Source organism: Aphis gossypii, chromosome 2 (assembly GCF_020184175.1).
Source record: "Aphis gossypii isolate Hap1 chromosome 2, ASM2018417v2, whole genome shotgun sequence".
Classification (NCBI taxonomy): Eukaryota; Metazoa; Arthropoda; class Insecta; order Hemiptera; family Aphididae; genus Aphis; species Aphis gossypii.
In genome coordinates, this window is record NC_065531.1 from 43,214,139 (window position 1) to 43,228,602 (window position 14,464).

The window sequence follows — 14,464 nt, forward strand, 5'->3', positions numbered from 1 at the left end:
TATTTTTTTAACCATTTAATGATTTTATTTTAGGGATAAATAATGGAGTTCAAGCATTAATTTTAAATGAACAACCACTTGCTCTGTATACTCATTGTTTTAACCATGTATTAAATTTGGCGATTTCTAAAGCATGTAATATACCTGCCATTAGGAATATGTTTGGAATTGTTGGTTCTGTGTCAGTTTTCTTATCGGCATCTGCAAAACGTAATAATATATTGCAAAATGCAATTTCTAATGATAATGACGAACCAATTCCAAAAAAAAACAAAACTACGAGCTCTATGTGCAACACGTTGGGTAGATCGTCATGACTCCATCATTACATTCAATTAACTTTATAAATTTATTTTAATTTCATTAGAAGAACTGGAGAAAGATACAAACCAAGAAACATCTGTTAAAGCTTCAAGTTTTAATTCAAGTGTTAAAAAAAGTGAATTTGTCGTAGCATTAGAAACTGTGGCTAATTTGTTCGTATACACGAGGTCTTTAAGTATACAATTACAAAGTTCTAAACAGGATCTATCAAGTGCAATGGAAAATGTCAAAAATGTTCTTAATGTGTTTGAAGATATTCGTAAAAATCCTGATACAACATTCATTACCTTATTTGAAAGTGCAGCTCAAAAATTAAAACTATTTGATAAAGAATTAAAAGTTTCTCGACTTAGTGGTCATCAAACAAAAAGGAATAACATCAATGTCAATATCAACCAAAATCCTATGGAGTGGTTTAAAATAACAATTTTTATACCATTTTTAGACCATATTATTCAAGAATTAAAATCTAGTTTCAGTGATAAATTTGTTAAAGTTCTTCCACTTGAAGGTCTCATTCCAATTCATAAAGACTCATATAGCACCGAAGCTATAGTAAATGCTGCAATGTTGTATGACCAAGATTTACTTTCAAGTTCAGATTTAGTATTAAAAGCAGAAATAAATCTTCGGAAAACTAAATGGAATAACATAGAAACAAATATCCCTCATACTGCTGTTACATCACTCCTGTACTGTGAAGAATATTTTCCTAACATCAAAATCTTATTACAATTATTTGCTACGCTTCCAGTATCCACAGCAACCGCTGAAAGGACATTTTCTACCTTAAGGAGATTAAAAAATTATATGCGCTCTACAATGACTGAGTCTAGACTAAATGGTTTAGCTCTATTAAATATTCATAAAGATAAACATACAGGGTGTCCCACAGAGATCTGACAAATGAAATAACTTTTGATCTAATTAATATTTTTAAAAAATTTCTTTTAAATATAATTTATAGACGATTGCGCTACATTTTTATTATCATTTTTTATTTTTTATTTTTTAATACCGAAAATAAAAAACTTAAAAATTTATAAAAAAAATTTCCAAAGTATTCAAAATAGCCAATTTGTAAATCTGATTTTCAGAAAAATTTACATGGTAAAAACATTTATTTAAGTCAAGTGGCTGATTTTTTACAATTTTTTTAAATATCAATAGTCTCGTTAATAATTTACTATCTAGTTTATGATAGAAACATTATAATTTCAAAAAATATAAATTATTTTAAAATTATTTTGTATGTACATTTTTAAATAGGTGCATATTCAAATCTAACTATTTTTTTATTGTATTTATTATAATTTATAATAATAAGTTGTGTACTGGTATATAAACTATATTAATACAATAATACCCGCAATTATTGATTAAATAATTCATGTGTTTATTACCAGAAATGTATAATACTTTTTTACAATTAATTTTAGCGTTTATACTTTTAATTTTAAATAATCCGTTTGTAGAATACGGTTATTTCAAAACGCAGTATTAAGAGACGCTTGCCTGCGGTATTGTGTAGCGTAATCGTGGTAGCTGTATTTATTAAAAACCAGTAGTTAAAATATTGACATCTTTTATCTGAGGATAGGCCATAAAATATTGTGTGCACAATAGTTTATTGTCATAGGTATTAATTGGATAGATATCAATTCTGTGGTGCTCGATTTCTGAAGTACTGGGAAAACATGTCATAACAATAATAGCTATATTATAAAAATAACCAATATTATTGATAAAGATTATATTGAATATAAAACACGGTTTAAGATAAAACCGTGATATAAAATAAAATGTCATTGTCATTATCAATTATGTTTTATCAATTGGATCAAAGTATCAATCTAAGACCGTGATATCAATTATCATTTTTAAATAATAAACATTAAACAGTGATAGTGGATCAATAATCCAGATTCAAGATCAACCAAGTTAATTATTCTTTACATTTTATAATAAAATAATTTAGTTTTAATAGTTAATTATTTATTATAAAATATTTTACATAGTAGCAATAATAACAATAACAATAATAACATAATATTTATTTTTGAAAAAATAGTTAAATTATTTTAATATATTTTCAAAATGTCTACCGTTATTTGATAGACATTTTTCATAACGTGTTAATATTGATGCCGTCACAGACTTCAACATTTCCGATGTTATGGTCGAGCATGCCGCAATGATACGCTCTTTCAAATTATCGAGTGAAGAAGATTGCTCAGTATAACACGATCCTTTAAATATCCCCATAAAAAAAATCTAGTGGTGTAAGATCTGGAGAACGTGGTGGCCATTTAACTGGACCGTTCGTACCTGTCCATCGCAAAGGAAAAGTATTGTTCAAATAATCTTTGACTATATTGGAATTATGTGGTGGAGCACCATCTTGCTGTACCCACATACATTCCCGAGTATGAAGAGGAACATTTTCTAGCAATAATGGCAAAATGTTTTCTAGAAAATTCAAATAACGTACACCAGTTAACGTCCCTTCATAAAAGTAAGGTCCTATTAATGTGTTATTTAATATACCACACCATACATTTATGGACCATCGAACTTGGGACTTGGTTTCTCTTGTCCAAAATGGATTTGAATCATTCCAATAATGTGCGTTATGCCGATTTACCATGCCGTTATTGTTAAAAAGACTTTCATCAGTCCATAAAATTTTGTCCAATATATTGCTATCTTGATCATACAAGCTAACAATTTCTGATATGAATTGCAGTCTTCTTTCTGGATCAGATGGTTTCAACTCTTGAACACAATGTAATTTGAACGGATGAAATGAATTGTTTTTTAGTATGCGATGTACTGTTGATTTAGAAATATTTGTTTGCCGAGCTACGGATCTTATTGATGCCTGTGGTGTGAAACTAAATGCAGCTAAAACATCAACAGTATTACAATCATCTACAACAGCGTGATTTCTTGATCGATGGCCATCTGGAAACTTGCCTGTACAAAATTTTAATTTTTTAGTGTATTTAGTGTCTTATTTTGAATTTGTTAATGAAGAATACCATGTAAATTCTATGATGTAGTTATTGTCTAATTGATATAAATTTATTTAAATTCATGTTTTGTATTTTATTTTTATATTCTTTCATTTTATTTTATAGTATATTATGTATTAAGGAATAAACTGTATTTTTTTAAAAGTAAAACTAAGCTGCGCTTTATTTAATATTAATAATAGATTGTATATAGGTACTAATATAATTTATAAAATATTTATATGATTGTTAATTATTAAAATATTATTATTATTCTACCTGTTTGGTGCAATGTATTTGCTACATTGGTAAATGTAGCTCGTGAAGGTTGTCTTCGTTCTGGATATTTTTGTATATATTTACGAGAAGCATTTAGTGTACTTTTACCACATTCATAAAAAATAGCCAACATATCAGAATACTCTGCGTTACTATAAATTGCAGGCATCGTTAAATTAATTAAAATTAATTTATATTTTGGTTAAAATTTGAGAAAAATCTTCAAGTCAGATAGGCTGTTAAAGTCTCAATAGAAAACCTACATAAATACATAATAGTTTAAAAAAAATGTGGATTTCCAAAACCAAGATATGACACTTATCTAAACTTGATTATTATTTTATAAATAGTACATTTATTAGTTTTATCTAACTGGAAAGTTGACACTTTTAAGTGTTTTCTACATGGTTACATATGTATTTCTGTAGTATTTTTTGTTCTACAACTTGTTTAGATTTGTGCATTTAAAGATATACATCGCACCTTCTTTATTTCTTTATTTTGCTTAAAGTTTAAACATTTAAAATAATGGATACTTTTGAAGATGTTGGTATATTATATGGTGAGTACAAGAAAAATAATAAAGGTGATGATATTACCGAACTAGAATTTTTCAAGTCCGCGCTTAAAGATGCCATTAATGAAATGGATACTCTACGTCAGGTATGTGAATATTGAAATTAATATCTATTTTTTTTTTTTTTTTGAAAATAATAATAAGACACATATGTATATACACAAATTTACAGCAATACCATACGTTAGACAAACATTTAAAAATAAAAATGTTGAAAGTAACTATTATGCTGAAGATGTGATACGCCTTCAAACAGAAAATAAATCACTTGCTGAAGAAATTGTAAGTAACTAAAGCAGAATAAATAAAAAAATAATTACACGGTAAACAATTTATTTTCAATAACATATTATTAGGTAACATTAAAAGTTCAGGAAAAGCTTATAAAGAAAAAAATGTAAGTTTATAAAACAAATAAAAAAATATGCATAATATTTACAATTTTTTTTTTCTGATAGATCATACTCAAAAACAAAAATGATATTTTGGAAGAAGATAATGTAAGTACTCTAGTAGCAAAATTAAAAAATATATTACACTTAATACTTTCAGTTATTAATAAATAATAGTAAAATATGTATAACTATAGGTAGGGTTATGATGTTTATGATTTTGCAAATTTTTTTTATTTTTTTTACTGACACAATTTGTTGATTTTTTATTAATAATTCAATTTATTTCTAAACATATTATATTTATATTGCATTTTTTTTCACATTTCTTTATTTTTTATGCATATTTATCTGTTTTTTAGTGCATAAACATCCTAACCCTAATTATAGGTATAACATTATAATTTTATAAATACACAGCAGTTATAATATAAATTACAATATTTGTTATAGTCTGTACTCAAAACAAAATGTGAGAGTTTAGAGAAGGACATTGTAAGTACATGTAAGAAAATTATTTAAAAAAAATATGCTAAGTGTTATTTTTATAGGAATTACTTAAACAAAAATTGGTCACTGTTGAGGTGAATGATAAAACCGCAATAGATATTGAAAAGAAATTGGTAAAAAAATTTAATAAATAATAAAATACACAAATAAACAAAATATCCAACACATAATACTAAATTAAAATTATTTACATTCAGGAGCAACAAATTTTACATAATTCCCCCTCATCTAGTATGAGTAATTATGTAAAATTAGATGATTTACAGCCACTTGAATCCAAGATTTCATTTATTGAAAAACTTGTCTGTTCAAAAATGAAAAATTAAGTGTACAAGATGAGCCAAGCAGTATAAGCTCAGACGCATTGAAAATAAATGATGTATTATATTCATTTAAAATGATTTTGATATCAAGTTTATAATTTGTATTTTATTAGAATTGTACTGAATGGTGGTGTCCCAAACATAGTAAATTTTTGGACATTTTAAATGGCATCAAGATTGGAGAGCAAACTGTAGAAGATCAGTACCTTATAAGAAAAGCCAAAGCTAGATTTGTCTATTGGGAAGACAAAAAAAATAAAGTAATATTAATGTTTTTTTTTTTTTACTATTTCTTTTTTAATAATTTATTATAGGTACATGACTAATTAATGTCTTATATTTTTTATTTAAGAACACGCCGAGATGCCCAACTCAAGACCGTAAAAAAGGACAGGTAATTCATTACCAGCAACCTAAATGTTGGCCGTAACAATATATAATATGTTTGTTGTACGTCATATCATTTGTTATAATTTAAATTAAAAAACCCTATTATAATAATTATTAAATATCAATTTCTTTATCTTTTAGTATCTTAACAGCAATATTAACAAACTTGCACAAATCAATATCTGTGATGGTTAACTTTTAATTAATTAAATTATTGTAATAACCAATCAAGAAGATTGTAGGTTGAAATTATTTTTGTTTGATTTAATTGTTTTAAACATATAAAAAATATAAAAATATACATACTATATTCAAAAAAAAAAGCATCAAATATAATGTAACTGACTGTAGTAGGCATGTTCAGACATTTAATATACCTTATGCTTACTAGTTATTAGTATTGTAGTATAGTTTATTAATTATTGAAGGAAACCTATGTCCACGGTATAAAGATGTGCACGCCAAGGATTGCTGTTAAGATACAAATGTAGTAAAATCATTTTATTTCTGAAATACCGACTAAATTCACTTAGTTAACTAAAAATCATTAGAATTTATACTTAACGGATTGCGTAAGCAGAGTATTTGTGTATAATCTAAAAACTCATAGTTACTAAACAAAATCAATCATTACTTCAAAAAAAAAATTAATTATCTGTTTATAATTCACCTCATTAGTGACGGAGATAGAAATAAATTTAATTTTTTTTTAAATTGTTGAAAAATAATTATATTTCAGAACCAATAAAAGGTCTCTATAACCTAGAAGTTTACGACCATAAGTCTCATATTTTTTGAATTTAAAATAGGTCACCTTTCTTTGCTTAACACTTTATAAAATTTTTGATTTTTCTCAGTATTCCTAATATTCTAATTATAAGACCTATACAATTTTTTTTTAAAATAATTTAATGAATTTAATCATACAATTCATACTATTAATTTAAATATAAATACATAATTTATCCATTGGTACATAAATTGATGATTTTCCAACACATAAAACTGTAGAGGATTGTAGAGACAGTATAGTAGTGTATATAGACTACATACTATATGTATGTTAATACTTGAACATACAAGATATTGTGTGATCATCAATGTTGTAGGTATATATTTTGAATCACGAAATTCATTTTGAAAGCTACTTTTTACCTATAAGATAAAATAAAATGATAAAATATTAATTAATAATATCTATTAATATTAGAATGAAAGATCTTATTCAGTTATATTTACATTTGAGGTAAGACTTTCTATTTGATTTTTTTTTTTTTTTTTGACATGTATGTTGCGGCACATCAAACATTATGTTACTTGTAGTAATTGGATCATATTTATGGAACTACATACAAGATAAACAATTTAAATAATATGTAATATAATTAATAAATATATAGTATAATCAAATTATTAATACTTACATTTTATACATAGACTTTTTTGACAGTCAGTAACGGACAATAAATCCTCAGTCATTGTAATGACACAATGTATTAAAAATAACCAATTAATTAAACTTGTAATCTTTACTATAGTAATGTATTTATTAATAAATCAATATTCTACATATTTTTCATAAAATAACCAAAAACATATTTTTTAAAAACTATCATTTGAATGGTGAATTATTATTTTTATTTAGTTAATTTTAGTATATTAAAATAAGCTAGACACCAAGATATGTATAGTAAACTAAACCAGATGACAAAAATTCAAACGCACTAATTACAATGACTTAAAAATATCAACTTGATTGAAATAATGAAATAATTAGATGCGTATTTAAATTTAGTTTAACTTTTTGTTTTAACTGTCATATAAAAATTACGAAGAACTAACACGAGCGTTATCATTTTAATAATTATCAAATTATCAACAAACAACCACATGGTATCTTATCATTTATCACTATTATTTTAAGCACGAACTACTAAGGTTATAAATTATTACCTAACTTTGGTAATCTGTGATAGTAATATCTTTTATTATTGATCAACAATGGGTCAAGATTAGGGGTTAATCAACGTCTTTTAAATTGGACATATTCTGTGATTATCATTGTGTTGTGTCATAGAATAATATTGTTTAACTGTGTAAGTTATGGGTGGGGACGATTTTTTTTTGGGTTAAACAGGTTATGGACGGGTAATAACTCACTAACGAGTAACGACACAGATTTATACTGCCACCGCGATTACGCTACGCAATACCGCAAGCAAGTGTGAACAGTAAACGCTTAAAGCGTCTTCTATTGTTCTATTACTGCGTTTTGAATTAACCGTATTCTACAAACGGATTATTTAAAATTAAAAGTATAAACGCTAAAATTAATTGTAAAAAGGTATTATACATTTCTGGTAATAAACAACATGAATTATTTAATCAATAATTGCGGGTATTATTGTATTAATATAGTTTATATACCAGTACACAACTTATTATTATAAATTATAATAAATACAATAAAAAAATAGTTAGATTTGAATATGCACCTATTTAAAAATGTACATACAAAATAATTTTAAAATAAATTATATTTTTTGAAATTATAATGTTTCTATCATAAACTAGATAGTAAATTATTAACGAGACTATTGATATTTAAAAAATTGTAAAAAATCAGCCACTTGACTTAAATAAATGTTTTTACCATGTAATTTTTCTGAAAATCAGATTTACAAATTGGCTATTTTGAATACTTTGGAAATTTTTTTTATAAATTTTTAAGTTTTTTATTTTCGGTATTAAAAATAAAAAATAAAATGATAATAAAAATATAGCGCAATCGTCTATAAATTATATTAAAAGAAATTTTTTAAAAATATTAATTAGATCAAAAGTTATTTCATTTGTCAGATCTCTGTGGGACACCCTGTATAGACATTGACTTAGTTGTCGATCAATTTTCTAGAAAAAAGAAAAGAAGAATGCAATTAGAAGACTGGTCAATATAATAATTGTAAAACGTTTAAATTATATTATTACATTGTATTGTATTTGACACGGTCGTGTCGCACGAATACCGAGATCTCACCCGCTAGACCCCCTTGCCTAGGTATCACCACTCGTTCGATAATAAATCGGGACACCCGAGCGATTAATCGAACCAGTTTCTGAGTCGGCGATGAGCCCCGAAGCTCCCGCGGCGTGGGTGACGACCGCCGAGAGCTTCGGCGGCGTTTTTGTCTGTCGTTAACCGTTCGTGACAACCAATCACCGCCGCCGCCGTTCTATCTAAAGTCCGTACCTTTCCGCGACTTATTGCATATTTGATTTGTTTTTTTTTTGTATTTCGTTTTTCCAACGACAGTGACTTTTTGTATATAAGAATATATATATTATTATTATTATATATATTTATTCAATTGCTTCGTTTTTCATTGACTTTGTTCCCGTTGGGACACATACTTTGTGTAAGCTGTGCCTTCGCGTACTCTTATTATTATTATTATTATTATTATTATTATAGTAATTCGTTCTATAGTTATTACATTTGTTGTTGTTCTCTTTCTTTCGCTGTTTTCTTTTTCCTATTATTATTTATATTATAAATATATTATATTATTTGTGCTACGTGACATATTGTATTGTATTGTTGTGTACCTTCTACCTAATTATAAAAAAATAAAAAATGTTAAATTGTTAATAAGTTTTATATTGCTTAATAATTATGCTTCAGTACCAAATTTTTATCCCCTCCCCCAAATTGTACATGATTAGTAATTTAGGACTATTATTATTAACAATAGCACCCACCATAAAAAAATCCTAGATACGCCACTGACTCCTTATGTTTCTGAAACAATATAAATACAAATAATAACATACATTTGATATGACATAATATTCTAAATATTTTACCAACTCGTGTGTTTGAAGCAAGTTTAAGCACATATTTGACATTAGTTACGAATTCACTACAAAGCGAATTCGCATCCAGAGAGAACTACGTGGAGGTTGTCAAACTTTCTCTCCGCGAGTCGCACTCATGACTGCCCATAAACCGTTGGTCACACAGACCACTTGGATCACACAGATCCCTTTGATAACATAGGTCAGATGTTAACGATTAAGTTCTTGTAGGCTTCATTATGCAGTTGTTTGCAGGACCTCTCTGTATACAATGTTCTTAGTGACGAATCTACCATGACCATCACCACACATACCAACTCTTATGGATTGTGAGTTCCTCACTCGTGAAAAGGCTACGTACAGTTGTCCGCGCGTGAACATCGGTGAAGGCAGAAGCAATCCAACTCTATCAAACGTTTGTCCCTGTGACTTGTTATAAAAGTATGCTATAAAGTATGGTACTTTATGTACTTAAGTACTTTATGTTATAAAGTATGGTCATCGCAAACGACAAACGTACGGGGAACTGTACTCTTCGCATTATTATGGGCAGGTCATCTTCGCCACACGACGTGAGTGGTATCACAGGTATGATTATTTCGTCCTGTGCACCACCAGACAACATCCTCGCCTTGAAGTTGTATCGTCGTAGTTCAGTGACAACCAATCTCGTACCGTTGCAAAGGCGTCTCTTAGAATCTAGGTTCCTAAGCAACATGACAATCGAACCCACCTTTAGCGTTAACCCTTTTCAGCCCAACTAATCAATTTTTAAAAAAAAAAAATCCTTTATACATTACTTCAAATGGGTTATAAATAGACAAAAAAATTATTTTTTTTAATTTTTCATCAACTTACCTGAGAAATACAGCTATGATTCCTAAAGTCAGCATTGGGCTTTTACAACGCTTGCATGAAATAAAAGTTCTATAATTCCAATATCCTTTATTTTTTTAGAAATACAAATACATAACTGAACAATTAAAAACAAATTTTAAAATAAAACAAAGTATATGATGTAATAAAACCAAACAAATGTATAAACCTTTTAATAATATAATAATTAACGAAGGAATATTTAAATCACTTTTATCAGTCTTGATGGTTAAGTATAATAATTATCACAAAAAGTTACAATTTTTTATGAAAAGCAATGAAACACATTTTGTCTACCTTTGAACATAAATGTAATTTATACTTACTGCATGTGTTTGTAGTATAGATTTGTATGCAATGCTTACATCGTTGCTTTTTAGTAACTGGAATAGGCCAATGAGTTATTTCATCAAACCTAACATCATCTACTGGCCTTGGAGCAAATAATATTCTCTTTTTAGTTGGTGGTGTAGTTGATAATGATGGTCTTCCTCTTTTATTTAATTTATTTTTACCAGCTTGCAATAAAGCATGTGCTACTTCTGATTTAAATTTCAATAAACTCATAGTCTTTTTTATCTTGAGTTGCTTACAGTGCCTCCGATAAAAAAACCATGCATTGACAACACACATGACAATTAAATGATAAATAATACGTAGGTAAAATCTTCTTACTCTAATATTAACACGGTATATTTCTACCAACATATCATGTAGATCCACACCTCCCATAAATGAGTTGTATTCTGCAATGGATGTTGGTCTAGGAATATTAATATATTTCTTATCTGTTACAGACCATCTTTTTACTTGATTTATTGGAAGTGGTCCTTGGTAGTTAAAAATCACATGAACAACTTTGTTGTCATACCATTTTGTGACCACTTGATTATTAACAGTATCAACTTGACTGTCATGTGTTCCTCTTCCTTTTGACTTTAGAGTTTTGTCACTTTCTAGGACACATCCAGCAATTTTATTGGATCTTACTGTTCCTATACCCGAAATTCCACAAAAGTGTAATTTACATTGTAAACTATGGGAATTGAACCAATTATCCATGGAAACCTAAGTAATAGATAGTAATAAATTATCAAACTTTAAAAACAGTAAAAAAATAAATCATATTTATACTTTGTAATTTTGATGTTTAGAAATGCTATCAACTAAACGCATTACTACATCTCCACTAATTCCAAGTCCATGTTCTGATGGCGGTAGAGTACCTTTTCCAACATAAATTTCAAAGTCGTGTACTAAATCATTTGACGAAGCAAGAGCAAACATTTTTATACCCCATTTATGGGGTTTATTTTTGTTATATTGCTTCATTGTTGAACGCCCTTTAAATGGGATAATTATTTCATCAACAGCTGTATATTCTTCAACTTTTATTTTTTTCATATTTTCAAGTATAGCATTTATAAAAGGGCGTACTTTAAATAATTTATCATGATTCGGATGCTCTCTTGGAAGCATTTTACTATTATCATTAAAATATATATTTGATCTTAAACTATCAAAACGATTCCTTGACATAGCATCAGAAGTTGTTGTAAAACGAGTGTTTTCAGACCAAAACATTCTGTATGATGGCATTTTTATAATACTCATGTACCTATTTAAAACAAAATAACAAATTAAAAGTAAAATTAAAAAAAAAAAAAAAGTAAATAATTATTACAATTGGATTCCTAAGAATTGTTCAATTCTTCTTCTGGTGAAGTAGCTACACATTTTCCACATTTTTCAACTGAATATAAATTTGTTTGCTCATATGTTACAAATCATCATTATCAACAAATAACTTGAAGTATTCAAATGGAGACAATATATTATCAGGAGGTTCAGGTAAACTACCTTTCCATATATTGTCTGTATTATTCCAGGGTACCAGAATGCAATATTATAAACATTAAATTTAAAATAAACATAAAAATCAATTTATATTACCTTCTCCCACTTGAGTATATGAATAGTTTGATCATTTAAATGATCTGTTTCAGATAATTCAAAATCTTCAATTTCATTAATATTTAAAATTTGTTCCAATAAATCTAAATTATTTGGTATAACTTCATCTAAGTTTTCATTGATGGTATGTTCTACATTATTGATAACCTGTCAATAATAATCATTGATTATATTTTATATAAAATATTTTGTTATAAATATAAAATTACTTCAGAATCATTTGGAATTGTTGACAATATTTCATCTAAATTTTCATAGTTAATATCTTCACCCTCGTCGAATTCTTCAATGTCAGATACATCCCCATTTAAAAGGTTTACAATATCATCATCATTTAACCCACGGTTCATTATTCAAAAAAGTATAAGCTAAAAACTAAAAAATTAAATAATTTTGTAACAATTATTAATTAAATGTTACATGATTCCTAAAAAAATCATTGGGAATGCATGGTAAACAACAATAATTTCCAAACAATATTTATATCCCAATGATTACTAACGGAATCATGTCTTTTACGAAGCCACTGTAAATCAATTGAAATACATTCACAGATAATGTCAAGTTATTTAGTTAGAAAAACTAATTTCCTAATCGAAAATATTTTTTTTATAGTCAATAATACAATATTACTTACCGTATAACAAGATATAAATCGATGTGTTTCTGGTATAACGTGTTTCACGATTAGAACATAAACAATTGCTATTAAATTGATAAACAGTCAGCAACGACTAAAATCAGTGTTACCATTAGAATGAGTACAAAAAGTCTTATGATTTAAAATAGAGTATAATAATTAATAAATCTTTGGAGAATAATAATAAATCGTAAAAATACGTGATTCCTAAAGTTATCATTTGGCTGGAAAGGGTTAAGTTGTACGGCGGCAGTCCGTCCGGTTCCAGAGTGTTGAGGAACTCTATCGGATAATTGGCTACTTCGTCAGGGTCATCGACCACAACAGTGTCTATGGCCGTGTAGCTCCGGTGAGCTCCATCGATGCGTTGTAACACCGTGCGATTGACCTTCCTGCAATCGTCGTTCCTGGGACATGCAATTATTTTCCGAGCAAACTCGTCGATGTTTGCCAACGAAATTTGCTGCGGGAAAACAAAATCAATCAAATTAGCGATGTCACATACCATTTCTCGGGGGATTTCGACGCATCACAACACCGTCGACCGCTGGCAACTGGCCGCTCCTGAGCTGTAGCAACCAAGTAGCAAAGTCCACGTCGTTGTAGGCACGCATGTTTCGCGTCAGACTGAACTGTTCCAAGTCGCGCCATAGAGAGTTATATTTAATCGACGACCTTACAATGTCACTCCTTGTCCCTCTGCGCACGACAGGCAGTAGCTGTCTGAAGTCGCCGGCGAACAGGACCGGTTTCCCACCAAACGGTAATTCCGATCCCATCATGTCCTTGAGCAATCTATTGACCACCTTGAGTTGTAGTCCCGGTGACATTGGCGCTTCATCCCAGACGATGAGTGCCGCGTCACTTATCCTCTGAGCACGCAACGACTGCATGGTGATGGTTGACGTTGAATCGTCAGTCAGTGTACCGAATGGCAACCCGAACGTCAAGGTTAGGTTAAAAAAAGGTATTAAAGGAAAAACACCACCCTTTTTAGGTATAGGTATAATTCTTGGAGTTTTAGTTTTCTTATTTTACTTATTTTTAGCAGCTGTCAGACATGTTTTTATTAACTTGGTTATATTTTTTTCATTAATTTTATTTTTGATCGATTTTTTAGCCGCCAAACCCACTTGTTTAAAACCGCAACCAGCTCCAATTTTCCGTTTAGCCTTCATAGCTGTAATCACCAACCAGGATGCAGCTTTTTCTTTAATACCAGTGTCTTTAGATTTAAACACTTCCCAAGCTTGATTTTCTAATATTTTATCAGCTTTATGTCTATCGTTCAGCGAATTACTTTTTTCGTA

General features: G+C 28.4%; 1 protein-coding gene, 1 long non-coding RNA gene and 2 pseudogenes across 2 annotated transcripts; 2 read left to right on the forward strand and 2 right to left on the reverse strand.

The window, feature by feature from the left end:
* Positions 1-158: 158 nt before the first annotated feature.
* Positions 159-1,227, forward strand: LOC126549787 (52 kDa repressor of the inhibitor of the protein kinase-like). The gene is made up of 2 exons (XM_050200160.1): positions 159-303; positions 368-1,227. Exons 1-2 carry the CDS (start codon positions 159-161, stop codon positions 1,225-1,227), a joined length of 1,005 nt encoding a protein of 334 aa, XP_050056117.1.
* Positions 1,228-5,329: 4,102 nt separating this feature from the next.
* On the forward strand, positions 5,330-5,901 carry LOC126550564 (uncharacterized; annotated as a pseudogene).
* Positions 5,902-6,781: 880 nt separating this feature from the next.
* Positions 6,782-7,318, reverse strand: LOC126550490 (uncharacterized). Its single transcript, XR_007604605.1, has 3 exons — positions 7,234-7,318; positions 7,049-7,154; positions 6,782-6,964 (listed from the first exon to the last, which is right to left on the reverse strand). It is a non-coding gene; the product is annotated as an uncharacterized LOC126550490 (long non-coding RNA).
* Positions 7,319-9,316: 1,998 nt separating this feature from the next.
* LOC126550121 (uncharacterized) lies at positions 9,317-13,984 on the reverse strand (annotated as a pseudogene).
* Positions 13,985-14,464: the final 480 nt, after the last annotated feature.

What these genes read in the sequence shown, in the direction of transcription:
- LOC126549787 (XM_050200160.1), top strand. Translation starts at nt 159, where the DNA reads ATGTTTGGAATTGTTGGTTCTGTGTCAGTTTTCTTATCGGCATCTGCA. An exon ending in CTCTATGTGCAACACGTTGG is followed by an intron (nt 304 to 367) that starts GTAGATCGTCAT and finishes TAATTTCATTAG; the next exon opens with AAGAACTGGAGAAAGATACA.